General features: G+C 38.4%; 1 protein-coding gene across 7 annotated transcripts in view; it reads right to left on the bottom strand.

Moving 5' to 3' along the window:
- Nucleotides 1-17,909, bottom strand: part of DNM3 (dynamin 3) — a 172,321-nt gene that overhangs the window by 137,765 nt on the left and 16,647 nt on the right. For all 7 annotated transcript variants that reach the window (XR_010432638.1, XR_010432639.1, XM_064664341.1 and 4 more), the window contains exons 2-8: nt 17,637-17,710; nt 8,227-8,376; nt 6,440-6,643; nt 5,787-5,885; nt 4,769-4,929; nt 2,523-2,665; nt 446-581 (exon numbers count right to left, since the gene is read on the bottom strand). Coding sequence is in view for 5 of the 7 variants with exons in the window: in XM_064664341.1 (XP_064520411.1) it covers nt 446-581; nt 2,523-2,665; nt 4,769-4,929; nt 5,787-5,885; nt 6,440-6,643; nt 8,227-8,376; nt 17,637-17,710 (967 nt within the window). In the remaining 2 variants the exon portion in view is untranslated. The remainder of the gene's footprint in view (nt 1-445; nt 582-2,522; nt 2,666-4,768; nt 4,930-5,786; nt 5,886-6,439; nt 6,644-8,226; nt 8,377-17,636; nt 17,711-17,909) is intronic.

Genomic DNA, 17,909 nt, shown 5'->3' with positions numbered 1-17,909 from the left:
ACCCTGCTCCACCTCTCACTATGAAAGCATAGGACTGAAAGCTGGCTTTGGTTAAATGTACTGAATATGGGAAGTAGAACACACAGAAAATGGTTATTTTCCATAACTCTAATTTTAATAGATACTAGGTCCTTGAACACAGCTTAAATTTACCAACTGGAGTGGTCTGCGTGCCCCATTAACCAGAAGAAAGATGCCATTTGTGATAAAACAATAGAGAAGCACAGGAACTAGTATGAACTGGGACTATAATTATATTCTAATTCATATACTTTAGAATTCTTAGCATGTCTCAGTATCCAATCCTAGAAATTAAACCAAATATCTAAAGTATAACATCATGTAATTTCTTCCAATCAGACCTTTTCTTGGCTATACTATTATCAGTATGAACATAAGAATACATAAATAAAGCACAAAGCACATCAGCAAGATGGATAAATACCTTCACTAGTTCAAAAGGAAAACGTTCATGGAAAATTCGGTTGATTTTGGCACCTCCTGAAAGTTCTAGTGTATCAACTTGATCTCCTGATCCTTCAATTCTTTTTTCAAAGTCCACTGAAAACTGTTGTACCATCCTAAATTTTAAAGGGGGTGAGAAAAAAAAAAAAAACAAACAACAACCACAACCACTTAAGTATGTCAAGTACTAACTCTTACTTCAGTACTACTGACCACTAGTGCCTGAGAAAACATGTTAAGGAATTGACAAAAGTATCTTTGAACAACAGTTGATTCAGCCAAGCTGTCAATTCATAAAATCCATACCTACACACATTCCCCTGCATCTCTTCTCTCTTGCAGGACAGTGCACAGTATATTTTTTTCTTTCTTCATAAATGTTGTGGGTGGGGGAAGCACTGTTTATTAAACTTTATTATAAAGTCAGCTAAAAATACAGCAGGGTACCAGGCTACATTCATTTTTTATCAATGATAACACAATTTTAAATGATGCTATTACTTATTAAATAGATGTTTAATTATTTTTTTAATGAAGAAAAAGTGATAGCAGTCTTTTTAGTAGGATAAGAAAATAAAGAGTCCTGACATTTAAGTTATAATACATAATGTATTTGAATAGAAAAGCACATTCATATTCAGATGCTGCTACAGAAACTGCAGACAAGGCAGACCACCACAAAAAAATATCCCAAATTTTATGGCAATTGGTACAATTTGCAGAGTTTATTTCTCCACAATGACCCTTGGATCTTCCTAACATGGCCATGTGGCAGCTGTCAGAACCACAAGCTTCAGCTCACTTGGTTGTGCTTAGACTTCTGCAGCAGGAGCATTCAGAAAAACACACAGGAGAATTCTTCCAGTCATGGAAAAGTCAAAGGTGACGGCCCTCTGTTTGTGCAACTAAAACATCTGGAGCAAAGTCATGAAGAACTGACTTATGTCTACTCTGTTGGACACAGTTGTTACAAAAATAAGGAGTAAATTGGAGTCTTCAGCTGACTCAAGAAAGTCTCTCTAGTTCAGCTGATTATTTTCCCTTCTGAATTTCAGACTTCTAACTACAGAATGAATCTTGCACAAAACTCATGCATTATCACAATCCAGTGGTATTACCATCTATCTCAGAGAACTCAGAATGCCAAAAACCTTTGAAATCAGTCAGAGCAGGAATGACAACAGTCACATAAGAGACAAGAGCTAGGTACATTTTACACCTCTCTTTCTCCCTTTGCATGCTTCCTCTCCTAAGAGGTACATTTGAATTGCATATGAACACAAGAGGGGCTGCAGAGGGTTACAATCTTAAAAAAAAATGGGAGAACAAAAATGGCAGACCAGTACTGGGCATCTCTGGAAACAGAGCAGGTAAGGAAGCAGCACGAAGCAAAGCAACAGGTGCCAAGTGGTGTTCAACCTGAAACATCAGTATTGGCCTTTTTCCACAGTGCTAAATCCACAATCAAGAAAGGGCTCTGTTCCAATTCCACATGATTCAAAGTCAGATGAACATTATCTCTGTTCCATTCCTTTACAATGGTGTTATCAAAGATCTCTAGGTCTTAGGTGCACAACACATGAAGGACTACCATCTATGATTAATTCTGATCTTGCCATCTTTGAGCTCTTTTGGAAAGACAAGTTTTTATATCAGAAAAAGAAGCATTCCCTACTCTCCTTCCACCTTCCTCATCTTACAGACTTCTAACACAATGTCCTTCCCTTGCTTGAGGTCATCTTTCTGGCAGACAGAAGAATGTGTCTATACAATCAGAAGCAGTTTCTTACCTTTGATCATCTCTGATGCCCATCTTTATACCTTTTCCTTGCTCTGCTTTCTCTCTTTCCTAGGATTACTAAAATTAATTTAGGGAAAACTGCTGAAATTGTAGAGTATATAAAGTGCTTGGGAACATCAAACACAGAATTCTTTGGAGTTCACATATAGAATCCTTAATCATATCCTGATCTTTAGATTTAAACTCATTAGAAAGAAGAAAAAAAAGAAGTAAAACAAACCTATACAGAACAGAAAAGCAGACAAAAGACACTCACTGCAACAGGGCTTTTGTTTTTCTGGTTGGATCTTCTGGTCTGAAGTTTTTGTATACCTCTACTTCATGTTCTATAGAAAGCAGCTGGCTCTGGAGTTTGCTTCTGAAGGCTGGCAGAGTATCCCGAATATGATTGGTAAGTTGCTAAAAAGCAAATAAAAGTCCTTTTATATTGTAAATAAAGATGAAAGCAGGAGCACAACCATTTCCTTCTGACTGCCAAGCTTATCAGCCATGACCTGTGCTAGTTTACCAGGGCAGTTCCCTTTGATCTCTGAAGTAATGGAAGCTGTTAAAGAACAATACAATATTCTTTGTGCATACACATTGTAAAGAGGCTCCAAAAATTCCTTTGTCCTCTCACTCACTGAGCCCTGTTACTACATACCTACCTAGTTACTAATGAAAAAGTTACACACATTACATGTGTAATTTGAGATGACCTCTCATCACTCAGTGCTGATGCCATCACTCCTGTTTTGCTGGTTTTCCTAAAGGTGTTTCCCAATTCCGTACGTGCTTGTTCAGCGCGATGACTCCTTTGCAGCCACAAGGCAATGTGGGACAAGAAAGAGATTCTGAGCATCCACATCCCATTGATGGGCATTACTCCAGAGGTGGAGGAAAGTACAGACACCAGAGTAGCTTCTTGGCACTTTCCCAAGTGATTTTTGCTCCCTTGTGCAAAGCATACTAAGGGAAGAGATCTATCCCTCATATTAATGATTTTATAACTTCCCCTTTTTTTAAACACTTGATTTTTGGCTGAAAAAGGTTCTACCACTACTCATTAGTTTCAGGTTTTGTTTCTGAAAATATACCTAAATGTGCTGGAAAATAAATTGAACAAGAGTAGAAAAGGACTTACAGATCTGTGCTTAATTTACCTCACTTGTTTTTGCGTATATATGTTTTACTCTGTTGGACAGCACTATCAATGTCTTACCTGTGCCATAAATTTCTCATGCATTGTACCCATTCTTTAATTAAAACTAAACTGGGCTTCTTGCACTACACCCCAAACCCTTTTCCCAACCCCAATCAAACAAGCTATAAATTCAGAATGTCATATACCAAAATAAACTCAAATTTAAAGTCGTTCACCAGACTGACAGGCACAAAAATCGAAAGCTGGAGTTTCCCTGGAGCACCACCTTGTGGATGCTGAGAAACTCAATTATTTCCTGAAACCACAAACACTAACAGGTCCCCAGTATCTTAAGGACAAAACTTATGCAGATCTTCCCACATATAATATTCTACACACAGCAAAAGCAACAAAAGATCAAAAATTCCTACTGAAGCAGGTAAATTTTCAAAACAGCTCACAAAAAATTTAATAGTATATAAAGTAATGAAAATCAGGACAGATAAGACTGTCCAAAGGTATATGTAGCTTGTGCTTCAGTCTCAAAACTAGGACATGTGAATTAAACTTTCAATATATAAAAAGAGGCAAAACATTCTAAACACAGGCAAAATTGCATCCTCATTAGGGTCACAGGCTGGTCAAGCTAAGAAAGGGCTCTACAAAAAGAGCAATACCCAGAGACCCAAAATGGTGAAGAGAACTCCAAGCCTGCTGTAGGCAGGGCCTTCATTAGGACAGTAAGCTATGGCTTTCTCCTCCAGGTAACTGGGAAATAGCTCTACTTCCAGCTGAAGGAAGCTGGGATCCAACACAGTTTGGCACAAACTTATAGATCTAAACCAGAGCTTTTGGCAAAAATAAAAGTAGGGTGGCAAAGTGTTCTGATTACTGTATTTGTCATTTATATCATTAGTACACAGTATATGTTTATAGTAACAACTACAATAAAGTGTACATTTTGAGGTTAAAGCACAGACACACAGTGCATCCTCAGGATACATGACTTCTAAAAATGTCTTTTTTTATCCCTAATTTCTAAATTTGAGTACTAAGAATCCTGTTAAGAGAAATGTGATAAGAAAGGAATAGGATGGTGTATTCCCAGGAAGGGAGACAAATCTTATTTTTGATGTTCATATTCAGTATTCAAGAGAACAGGGAGGTGCAGAACTGTCAATAAAAGTCAGAAACCACATCTCACAGCAAGCTTTTGTATGCTACAATATACAGCTTTGTTTTTACCTTGTGCAAATTAAAACCATTAAAAGCAGGAAAGAATAACTGAGGTTCAGTGACCAACATTCATTTTAATAAAGCTTTTGTGTTGGCCCTACTGTTATAAAGCTGCCTTTCACCACCAAGGCTTCAGGTTTTACCTGGTTTAGAACTTTCTGGAGATAGGGTGTTCCCATCCGATCTGCCATGTGCCTGTAGGATGGGTGGGACAGAAAGAATTTCCTTTCTGCTAGAAGAGCTGCTTTTATGTCCTTCTTCCCATCAATGTCTTTCTGGCTTCTGTTTACAACACCAATATAACCTAAAACAACACAAAACCAACAGGTAAATCAATGCAGCTATTGCCTGAACTGCTGAATTCACCTTGACTAGAACTAAACTTCCAAATTTAGGCATTTCAGATACTGTTTACAAGTACTCAAGTGCCCTTAATGCTGTCTAAATTGTTCATTCTGTTTAGATATAACAGATACACTTACTTTTAAATCACCAGTGCAAAAGAGAAATATATGAAATTCTGGCAAATCCCAAAGAAACCATTTCAAAAATAAACCAACAAAAAATCCAAACCAAAAATCAAAACACACACACAGGTCCACACAGATAAATGACATAATATTAACAAAATACAGAAAAAATTTCTCATTTGCTGGATCAATGAGAGGATATGGTAGTTTCATCCATAAATTATAACTAGAATCAAAATTATTACTATTATTAACAGCATGAGCACTGTGGCAGTAGCTGCCAGAACAATCACATGGAAGATTTCTGGAAGGTATCATAAATTGTTTTATAGTGAAATTACCAAAGCTCTGGTGCTTGTTGCTGTCACATGCAAAGAAAAAAAGATTCATGTGTTACAAGTGACACCAATCTGGCAGAGAAGAAAAAAACTGGCTAAAAGCTTGTGCTGACATTTCTTGCTTCCTCTGGAATATGCAGTTTGTTTTCCAGGTCCAGAAAAAACCCTTATTTTACTTGCAGGATATTTTTAGCACAGCCATCTTTTAGGTTTGGTGAATAGATATATCTGTAAAAGCAAAGAACTCATCAAGTCCAGCACAACCTTTGATTCATCTCCAGGACTCCCAAACACTCCCCTTATCCAAACCACTTTCTGGATTGCAAAGAATACAGGCAACTGAACATTCTCACCTCTACGAAGAGGGAGTAGTTTGTTTTCTAGAACTTCTCTCGCATCTGTTCCTTCATCCATCAGATCCAATTTTGTGATCACACCAATGGTCCTAAGGCCTGACCAGGGTGGAGACAGGAGGAAAAAGTTACTGAAGAATCATTTTGATTCAGGAAGAACAATTACAATTATATAATAACAGACATGTAGCCTTCTCAAAGCTTGTATCACACCCTACCAAGCTACAACTCAAGTTATGGTATGTCTGGAAAAGAAAGGAACAGAATTGCTGAAACATGTTCCTCAAATCTCTTTAACACGGCTCAGCATCCCTACAGTATGATTGTATAAAATTCATAATGCAAGTACCCAGAAATCCCATCAGGACCATGGCCCATTTTGCCTGATACTACAAAAATTCCTAGATAGGCACTGTTGCACTTGCTTATAAGAGACAGTGACAAAATTTTTAAAATACATTTACAGCAACATTACCAGAATGATACTGAGCTAACCCACCATTGATGTTGAAGGCTGCATGAGAATGTATATACACATCTATTTAACATACTTTCCATTATAAAATTTCACACAAGAGTTGATCTATTACTTCCAATTATGTTCTTACACTGAGAACATAAAGAACACAAAGTGGTAATCCATCAGTGCTTACCCTGAGGGTCCACTTCCTTGGCCAGCTTCAGGGCATCAGAGTTGGCCAGATCAGTGTTGGCTGGAGTCACAGCCAGGATGAGACAGTTTTCCCGGGATATGAACTGCATTATCATGTCTCTGATCTGTTGCTCGATATCTGGAGGCTGATCCCCTACTGGCACTTTAGTGATTCCCGGCAAATCAATAAGAGTCAGGCTTAAGACTGTACAGAAAACACAGGATCACAAAGTGGTTAGCACACCAGACATGTCGAAGAGGTCTACACATCCATAGCTGCAGGCAAATTTTAGTCACATAAAAGCCCTTTATGACCTTTACAGGTATACAAACATTGTCAGCAGTTCAAACAAAATGCCTGCCAATCTCAGAGGTATATTTGTTTCCCTGTTGGTCCTTCATCTCTGAATTTATTAGTGTTACTTAATATTTTAAATGTTACAACTGGTATAAGTATCATCTTATACCAAATATCCTTGAGGGTTCTTAGACAAATGAACATGGCCTTCTGAGCTTTGTCCCACAACAAGAGCACAAATAACAGACCATTCCCATTGCATCCTTCAAACCAATGCAAAACAGTTGTTTGGGTGGTTGGGTTTTTTTTTAAAATATAGTCTTTCTCTGACCATGCTTTGAACAATGTCTCCAATTAAGAAATTCCAAAAAAAGTCAATAGCAGGCCTAACTGATATAGCAAAATTGTTGTTAAGAGGTGGGGGGGTATATTGTTGTTCTGAAGGTTTGGGGGTAATTTTTACTCTGCAACTTCTAGAGAAAAGTAATAAATATGAAGAAGTTAATCCACTAAGAAAACCTGATTTGCTCTGGCATGATTTCCCCAGTACAGGTCACAGTGCCAACTAGAAGCATCCCAGCTTGTTCAGCCAGTACTGGGGCAATAGGGCATCCTTTAGACAAATGAGAAAAATGCTATTGGTAGAAAGGAAACACCAGAAGTATATTTTGAGTCCAGTTAATACAGACAGGAGTTGCTGAACTAAAGACTGATTTTACTAAAACAAAGTAAGAGCAATAGGTAGGAAATTTTCACTTTCTCCTGGAGTCAGCATGTTCGACCAACAAGCTTTGAGGCAGTGGATTTAGTTCAGCCCCTCTCCAGTTAGAAAAATAAAGTGCTTCAGCCAAACATACCACTTTTCTCCTGTATCAAAGACAGACTCAATGGGAAACATTTTCCCTAGACTGCCTTCATTAAATTGGGCAGATGGTAACCAGAGGAACTAACTTTGATCTATACTGGGGTCTAAAACAGAAAGCAGCTTCAAACACCATTATTGTCTGAACATGTTTTTAGTGACAGGGAACAATAAACTTCCAGTAAGGCAGGGAGACACAGTGACTTTCTAGATCACTGATCAGGGAATCCCTCTGGAGGGTGCAAAAAAGTTTTGCCATTAAGTCTCTCATCTCCTATTATTTGTCTTTACTAATGAGCTACCATCTCATGAATGTACTGGGGGAGAGACTGCTTCCATCCTGAGGCAGAGTGAGAACATTTTTAAATAAAGAGAATATTAAATGGGGCAGAGAGTCTGTGTTCTGCCCATCTCTCATGGCCAACAGCTCTCCACTGTAGAGTGGTTTCTTAAAACAGGAGAATTTGAGGATTCTTCCAGACACATACCCAGTTTTGGTTCAACTTAGCCTCAGGAGCTTTTTTATCCCAGAAGAGCGAGCAGTAAAAACAAAAGGGCAATGGATAGACAGACAGAGCTACATAATACATTTTATGACAGAAGTGTAGAGGAGAATGATTTTACCTACCGTGTGGAGAATATACTCTTAAATTAATAGGAATTGAAGAAATGCCTTTGTTCATTCCTGTTACTCTATCTGTTTCTGCTTCGATTTCCTGACGAACTTCATCAAAATCAGTAAATTTCTTCCCTTTGCAGTGTAGAAATTCAGCATACTCTGTGAAAAATGTCAATAATAACTCTGTTATTTCACAGGCTTATCGACTTGGACACCCACTTTCAAGGCCCTAGTGGTCTTCAGATGTGTGTGCACAGAAGCACACCATCATGGCTATCAGGAAAGCATTATTGTGATTACACATGTGAAAACCAGCCTGCAACGAGAAAGGCTTAGTTAAAGAGTCAAGTTGTCTGGAAATGATTTACTGCTCTTATCTTTAGCACATCATCTTCTGGAACAACCTGAAAGATTCAATTAGATGCCATTTACAGTAATAGAATAAGGAACAGATTGTGAATCAGATTCTGAGTTTTCATCTGATTACATTTGCCTGTAATACATCACCAAATTGAAAAGTAATTCAAGTTCTGTATTATGAAAGATTATTAGCATTTGTTTCAAACACTAACAGTCCATGTCATGCACAAATTTAGCAAAGGAATTCTGTAAGTTTTTACAAGTTCATAATGAAAATAAGATCAGTTAAAAACACTGTAATGTTTTCAACACAACTCCTCATTCCCTAAATCTTCCAGTTGTCTAAATCCAAATCACACAAGTTTAAGTGTCTATAGAAATAGCTGTCATTTTGCTGAAGGGGGAGAACACAATTAATTCCTAAGTTTTCCTTATCATACAACTTGTCCTGTTACCTTAAAAGGGCATTGACCAGGAATCAGGGTAGATACAGCCTAATTTGTTAGACCCAAACTTGACACTAGGTCCCTGTTTTGACTTTTGAATCCCAATATTGATACTAATCACCGCAACCTTTGGGTTGCCTGCATTACCATGTTCCAGGATTTTAAAACTGGACTTTCTTCCCTCAAAAAAGAACACAGAAGTTGATGTCACATAGCAAGGCTGCAATCAGAACCAATGACATGAGTGGTAATCACAGGTCCAGCTCCCATCCTGTCCCCACGGGGTCTAAGCACTAGGACTGGAGAAGGGCTGAAAAGAGGAGTGTGTGTTCCACTTCATTTCATCCTGCAATTAAGGCCTGACTTCAAAGTTCTGTTTAGATGTTTCTTCCCCAGAAAATGTTTCTTGGTAACAAGCCCTCAAACACCAGGGGAAGGAGCTTGCTTGGTACTCAGAGAAAGAACAGCAGCTCAGGAGAACTAATCTGAGAACAGGGATTAATAGAGGACCTTATGAGTCAGTACTGAAGCCTGTTACCCAAAAGTCACTTTCTTACTATTATCAACAGAGTTTTTTAAATAAAATAAAATTAAATGTAAAAAAACCCCTACAACAATAGTTAAAGCAAACTGAGAGACCAAAAAAAAAAAAAAAAAGACATAGAGGAGGGGAAAATAACAAATACCAACCTTTCTGTGCTACAATACCATAATCCCTCCAGATTCAAACTGTGAGGAACAGGGAAACTCACCTTTGTTAAGACAAAAATACATCACTTATTTTAAAAATGAGACCACCCACCAAAACCCCTCTGCCTCACTTTTGACAATTTAAACATTCCAGAATATCTTAGATTCTTTTTTTAGCTCCAGCAGCAAAATTACAATGAATGTGGAGTTTGTTTCACTGCCAACTGTTTATTTAAAAAGTCAAGGAATATTCAAATATTTCAAAATGAAAAATAATATTGTGCACAAAATAAAAGAGCTCTGTTGCTCTAGCACATTTGAGAATTTACATTTGTCAAATTTGTCATCTTAAAGTTGGAAAACATCTACCTCATTAAAAAAAGAGCTGACATACTTTTTCCCAGTTCTTCATGCACTGCTCCTGGCATAAAACAATGTATTCTTCTTAGGTTTTCATCAGATTTTCTCAGAAAAATCTTTCTAAATTCAGTGAGCAATACTTGGTGCCGAGCTGGAATCAGTTGGCTGATTCAGCTGATTGCCAAGGAAGCTTTTCTTTTTGTTCCACTTCACACTCAGGAACAGAAAGAGTTGCTCTCTGAAATGGCTTCAAGGTAATAAAAAAAAAAAATGTTTGTTACTTTTTAGCTGTGTTAATGCTTGTCAACAACTCATCCCTCCCAGTGGCATCTGCAGTCCCACCAGAGCTGCAGGAATAAATTTCACTGAGGTTCTTAACCTGTGGTGCCACACACAGCCCACGGAATGAAAATTCAAACGGACAAGTGGCGCTTTGTTTGGCTCCTTTCAGCCCTCAGCCTGTCCCTGGCAATGATGCCTTCAGCCAGACTGGAGAAGCACATGCTTTAATGCAATCTTCACTTTCCAGCTTTCATACACAGAAGAATACTAAGGAAACATTTCACTTACATTTTTGTGGGAATGGACACAAAGCCAGACAAGAAAAAATGATCCTGCCTGATGTCCAGCTTTCAAACATGTATTTTTTTTGTATAGAAAGGAAGATACATTACAAGGAACAATTAGATACAAAATTAAAACAGTCTTTGCATGTAAAATGCTTCCTTTCCTGCCTCCCCCCCTGATTCATTAAAAGCACCTTGGATGATGTAGAATGAAAAGGCCACCATAGCATAGTTCCTTGAGTGCATCCACAAGTGATTATTTATTTCTTCAATTTTTACTAAATTAGAGAAATAATACAGAGAAGTGTTATGGGACAAAATCTTTTAAATGTTCCTAATTTTTCCAGTCAGTTATATCTCCCTATGCTTTTATGATTTAATCTTGTTTATGATTTTATATTGTTATTACCAATAAACAGCCACTGCTGTTCTCAAACCACTTAAATTACATCCACACTTGAGATGTTCCGTAGATTTGTCTCTAAGCCAAAGAGAGCTGAGTGACAAGACATGGATCAGCCCTTAGAAATACACAAGAGGTGTTTTGGAAAACATCCTTGATCCACATCAGACTGAGCCCAAGACCTTCCAAAGCTCAAAGACTTTACCCTGTACAGAATAACCTGTTACTAGAGGTCAGGAATTCACCAAGATGAGAGACCAGGACTCAACTCCTCTCAACCTGATTTCAAAGAGTTGCTCCAAGTTGGTAATAGTATCCAGTCTAGAACACTCAAAAGAGCTTGTGAGTTTTCCAAAAGGGTGGCTCATTAAATTGTAGGCCTCTACCAACCATTGTAAACACATAGAGTAAAGGGGGAATACCTGCTATTATTGCATCTTCTACTCCCAGCCCCTTAGAGAGATGTCACCCAAGCAACAACAGTCTTGTTGACTCCAACAAAGCACCTCACAAAGCCTCAGAACGCTTTTCAAGGGTGATTTCAAGAGAGTGTTCTAAAAACAGGCAAATAAACACCATCAGCAAAAGTACATCACCTCTTCTTTGATGATGGACCAGCTTTTCCTGAGCAAAGCAAATGCAGTTAAGTGAATCTGGACCGCAGCAAATCATTCAATAGTGTTTCATTGAAAAGAGAGGCACAGTATCAAAAGTCCTTGTTGTCTTAATCTATAATCTGTCTTCCACTTCACCATTTCTGAAGCTTTGCTAATAAGCTGAAGATGAAATATTCAAACTGAGGTATTCCCCTGCTAACCTTCAAGCAGAAAGGCTACAAGAAATAGAAGTACCCTGGTGTTTCCAGAAGACAAACCAGAAAATCCTGTCAATGCAGAGGATTCCAAGAATATCATAATATAAGACAGAAAAGTATTGAAAATAGTGTAGATCTGATGAAAATAACTGGCATAAAATACCAGGTCACGCTCCTAGGAACCAATGAAATGGTTAATTATAAAGGCAGATACTCGTAGCAGAGAATGCAATAATCTTCCACATCTTTGAAACTTTTCATTTGTAGAAGAAATGTATCTCTGTTCTTTCAACCTTCCCCTATTGATCATGCTTTCCAAACTTCCGATCACTCCCACAGCCATCCTCCAGGAATTTTTCCTAAAGTCACGGAGGCAGAGCTCTCACCAGAGCTCTCTCTCCTTCCCAGGACTGAGAAAAAGCAGAACTAGTACTTGTAGGACTGCATTTCTGTGATGCATCCTGTACAGTATCCATGTCTGTATTTTACCACAGCACATCAGTGAGTTACGTTCTGTTAAAGATTCACTGTGAGCACCAGGTCCTTCTCTGAAAACATCAAGTACCAGCCTTTCAGTACAGAAATTGTCTTATCCCAACTGAATTCCTTCCCACTTTGGGGGCATTTCTCTTCTTTTGCAAGCAATCTAAATTCAAATTCTGCCCTCCAGTATCTTTTATATTCTCATTTGTATTTCCCAAACACAAACTTAATGAGCATACTTTATTCTGTCATCCTACCAATAATACCAAATACTGAACATGACCTGGAGGGATGTCCCTTCCACTCTGTAAACAACTGTGCATCCATCTACAGGAGTCCTTTCTAAATCATGTTTCCCAAGATTGCTTATTATATTTAAAAAAAAAAAACCAAGATAATTTAAGAACCCTTACTGTACCCAAGATAAGACACCACCACGGCTTAATTGACAAGCCTGACACCCTGTAATAAAAAAGTATATTGCACTGATATGACAGGGTTATCTTCCTTGATGATTTGTGTTGGCTGCTGTTCATCTCAAAATATCTTTCAGATTGTTAGTTAATAACTAATTACAGATTTCTTTTTCTTGAAAGTAAACTTTGATTCTTCTATCACTTTTTTATATATACATATATATCTTTCTGAGGATGGACAATTACAGAGACATTTTCCATTCTTTCAGTGAGGGGATTCCATCTTTCCTGGTGTCACTGAGCATCAATCTGGGATCAAGGAAACAAAAGCTTCCAGGCAAAACCACTTGTATTGTATTTGTGGGTACAATTAATCTGGTCCAACGTGAGCTGAAGCCCCTTTGACGGTGCTCACAGGAGATCTGGCCGAGCCCTCCAAGCCACTCTGCCAGACCTCAGCAGTCCCTGTGGATCAGCTCAGCTTGTCAGCACAGCCAGGGACACTGGCAGGTGTAAAGGAACATTTGCAGTCCCTACAACCTCACACTGAGCTTAAACTCAGGCTCCAGATCGGCAGCGTTATCCCTTTTCCAGGATATCGGTCCTGTGTGGGTGATGAGCCTTGCATTGGCTCAGGAATGGGTCACCAGTCCCTACCTCCTTTTCCCCATGGTGGTGTCACTTTTTAGCTTTTGGGCTACGCACCTCAATAATTTTTTTGGTCTCTACAGCATCCTTGTTCATCACCTGAATGAGGAACTGCCAGAGAGTGGCATCCAGAAGACCACAGCCACTGTCTTTCTTTTCTCCTTGCAAAGTGCCCAGTCTCTTCCCTACTATTGGCACTGTGCCATTTTTCTAGTTTTTGTCCTTTAGGAGCTCCACATGCCTTCCTGCTGATGAAGCCTCTAAGATCATTTGTGTTAGCTGAAATAACCAATCTAAATTATTTTTATAAGTTTTTCATATTCTGTTAGAGAATTGCTTTTGCCACCAGAGGGCAACAGAAGATGGCTATCCTCGAGGAATAGTCTTGCAACAAACAAAATTTGGATTAAAGCTCAGCAACTTCAATAGAAGAGAGCATCTGCATGACTTCAGAAAAAAATAGGATGTCTTTTAAACCTTATGTTTGCTTTCCACTTAGTATTTAATTAACAAAACTCAAACAAATGTGGGTATTGCATGTAGGACTCATTCACGTAAAACTGCCCACCTCAATAATGATTTTCAAAATCTGTTAATTTGCTGAAGCAAGAAGAAAATCTGAAATTCCTCCACAAACAGTTGACAAAATGATGAAAATAACTCTCCCAAAGCCAAGATATTTAACATACAAATAACAGGTTTATATACCAGGCAATGTGCTTTTAACAAACAGAAGACCTACAACAAAGGCTTCACCCAAAACCCAAGAGCACTTTTTGTTGCCTCTGCTGTTTAAAAAACATACTACCAAGTCTCAAGAAATGTAGTCATTATTTCACCTGCAGAAGTAGGAGAAAGCACAGCAAGAGGAAAAATAGATTGCTTAAGGTTATACAGAATATGTGGCAACCGAAAAAAACCATGAAACAAAAAGCCAACATCGCTCAAGACCTTTCTCAGGCATTTCAAGTCATTACCTTCTCAAAGCCTCCTCAGCAGCACCATATAAAAGTTATGCTAACACTGGCTAAACTTGCAGAGAGAAGATTAGGAGTTGAAATGGAACTAACTGGGTTGGGCATATGGTATGTTTGTTGCTCCAAGACAACTGAACGCTCATACAGCCTTAAAATTCTCCTCCCAGGTCAGCTGTGTGCCAACTCTTATATCTTAAAGACACACGGAGAGAAATCCACCTAAAAGCCCAACTACAGGCATACATTCAGCATTCCTGCCCCTGAAAAGCAGGAGTAAGAGAGTGACAGACCAGCACTCTGCACTCCCTGGGAACTGCTGAAATACCACAACACACCACATTTCAAACAAATGCTGCCTTGGTGAGAAAGCAGGAGCTCCCTGGATCTAACACTGCAGCACTCAAATACAGAAAGAACCACTGTGTCTTTTACCTGAATTTAGAAATCAGACTCTCACAAAATAAGCTGCCCTCACATCCAACTTCTCACTCAAAAAAAAGGCAGGTAGAACCCCTCTCACGTGCATCCTCTGAATGGCTAATTTATGAGAGCTGTCTTGCCCACCTTGTAAAACCTCAAGCTGGCCAGCAGACAGGCTCCCAGCTAAGAGCACCTGTGCCTTCTAAAACTCACTTAACTGCACCTTCCCAGGTGGGACTGTTTTCTTCAAACCCATTAATCTAACCTGAGCTCCTTCAGAGGCTGGCAACAACAGAGAACAAGCCATCATCTTTCAGAGGACTATAAATTTTTTAACATCCATATTTTGACTTTTTCGATGCTATTAGGTATTTCTCACATGATCAAACTCAGAGAAAAATACTCAAAACTAATTAAGACTATCTTGTCAGTTGCAATATTTAATTAAAACCTTTCTATTTGCCTCCAGTATTTCAGCTGAGTACAGTATTTGCATGGATGTGGAGTGAAAATGTCATAAAGCCATTTAGAAATTGTACTAGGATCACCAAAATATGCTAGTGGCTAAAAGAGGTCAAAAGGTCACTGCAAAATAGCTTTGCATTAACTGCACAGAATTTCTAAAAAAGAGGAAGCAAACAAATTTCTAAAAAAAAGCAAATTAAAAATACTCCACTCCTCTCATGAAATAAGTTTCTTAGTATTGATTTGTTTCATGTTACCCCTTGCAGAGGTAACAGCTCTTTACCCAGGTGTGTCAGATCTTTCACATGTTGGGGGGCCCCTGGTAATTCCTCACAACCAATTCCTGTTGCACCTTTCCATGACATGTCCAACCCTCATAATGGATGGTCACAGTTCCCTCTTACTGTGATGAGCACAGATTCCTCTGCTGCTTCATCCCTTACTGCAATGGCTCAAAGCTAAATGAAGCTTTAATCTCCTCTGTCAATCAAATTCACATTCCAAACCATTCTCAGCCAGTTCCAAAATGCTGATAAACTATCTTGTAGTCATCTCTGAATGTCTGTATAGAAAGTGCCCCCCTCTCTCCCCAGGATTACTATAAGATTAGGAATAGCTACTTTTAAGAGAGTCTAGAAAGATCCTTGGATCAGAACTAAGTTCTTACTACAGCACCAAGAACCTGATACAGCCCTCCAATTATTCTATAACATTTTAGATATTTATGGCCTTGATAGAAATCAGTCCAGCATCAGCTTCCTGTAAAAGAACACTGTGCTTCTCTAAGCAGTTTGCTTTATTTTCTTTTCTTAAAATTAGTTCACAAAGATAAAGGTGGCTTAAAAGATAAAGTTATTTGGAATTTCAACACTCAAAACAACAACAGGGATCAAAGTTTAAAGAAAGTAACAAAATAATTAAAGTTTGCATTTTAAAGGTTCTGGCATCTAATCTCAAACAAGAAATACACAGCATTTCCCAAAGGGAGAAATATGCCTTGACATCCAGGAAACACAAAATTAGGCCGAACTTCAGTTCTCCAGAATTTTTAAAGTTCCTGTTGTGTTATTTAAGTCATAATGAAGAATGAATTTTCAGCAGAGAAGGTACCTAAACAAAGCCTGTAGGCCTACCTAAAGCTAGTAATACATTGTGAACATATTAATGAGGAAAATAGCATAAAGAGAGAAGCCATTTCAGTGTCCCCTCAACCAAGGGACAATGGTGACTTTACAGAATAGGACAACGTGGACCAGTTTAGGATGGATGTCAACGAATAAGTATGTAACCACCTGAGGTCAGAGGGTGAGTTTTTACTTTACTCTCTGTCCCCAGAGTTCAGTAATTTTGTTAGGAACACCAGCACAGAGCCCAGTGCATTTTTTTCTTCTACTCTTACATGGTCCTGGGAAAATTAGATTGAGACCCTCCATAGCTGGGCCTTATTCTTGCATTTATTTCTGCATGCTCTGTCAGAGATCAAATGCCACATATGCAGAAATGGCAGGTGTGTATATCTCCAACTAGAACTTCATATTTAATATATAGAGAACACTATAAGCATATTACACACTTGGAAATCCTGAAGTTTCTAAACTGAGCATAATGAAACACTGAATTTAACTGTTTTTTCTTTCTCTTCCACAGCATAAACACTATGGAAAATTTCACAGAGGCATTGAAAGTATGAACGTGTTTTAAAAGCAATAATCCAGAAAAAAACCTGAAGCCTAGACAGACAGCAGTCTACCTTCCTGATGAACAATGCAAAGATCTTTTAGGAAAAAACACTCACAGAAGCTCAATTACACCTCATACATAAGGACAGAATGAAGTTTCACAGGCAGCTTAGTGGTACATACAAAAATATTTATATTTTTGACCAGACAAATACACAAAGCCTTGTTTTCCCCCAATCTACCTTCTGCTCTATTTAGTGCAGTGAGCCCAACCAAAAAAGACAAGTTACAAAAACAAGCTGTGTGGAATCAAATCTGTGTGCACTGGAGCAAGAGTTAAAGGCAGAAGTGCAGCAATTTTGGTGTGTTAACTAATACAGATGCAAAGCTCATCAAGAAATGAATAAATCAAAGCTAATTCCTAAAACACACTGTATGTAATGATGCTTCTCTGCTGCTTTGAGTGTGATCTTGGACTAATTCGCTACGTGCTCTAGGATTTAGATGTTACTGTTTTCCCAGACAGGACAATGAAATTAGCTGGTCCTGAGCATACAGCTTTAAAGCAGCAGGCCCTTGTTCCTGACAGTCTGGTGGCACCTTTCTTCACAACTTCCCAGAAAAGTTTTTCCTCCTGTTGAAATACAGCAGCACTTTGTCCAGGCATTGACCCAAAAAGAGAAAGAAATTACCTGTTTTGGCAGTGATGAGTTGCAGGACCAATGGTCGTCTTGTCATAATTCCAGAACCTCGTGGAAGAAAATCCCTGGAAACATTAAAAAAAAATACTTACTACCCAGAAAGTACTGGCCACTTACATAAGATATTGGACTAATTTGGAACCTCCTCTATACCTTGAGCTGCAGTGAAAATGGAAAGTTCATGGGGACAGATTTATATTAAACACTCCTATAAAATAGGGCTGTTAATTTTGGTTTGAGATAGCAGTAGGTCATTAGACAAAT

The sequence above is a fragment of the Pseudopipra pipra genome, chromosome 9 (genome assembly GCF_036250125.1).
Source record: "Pseudopipra pipra isolate bDixPip1 chromosome 9, bDixPip1.hap1, whole genome shotgun sequence".
NCBI lineage: Eukaryota > Metazoa > Chordata > Aves > Passeriformes > Pipridae > Pseudopipra > Pseudopipra pipra.
The sequence above is the reverse complement of the archived record's forward strand: the minus strand, read 5'-3'. Positions and strand labels throughout refer to the sequence as shown.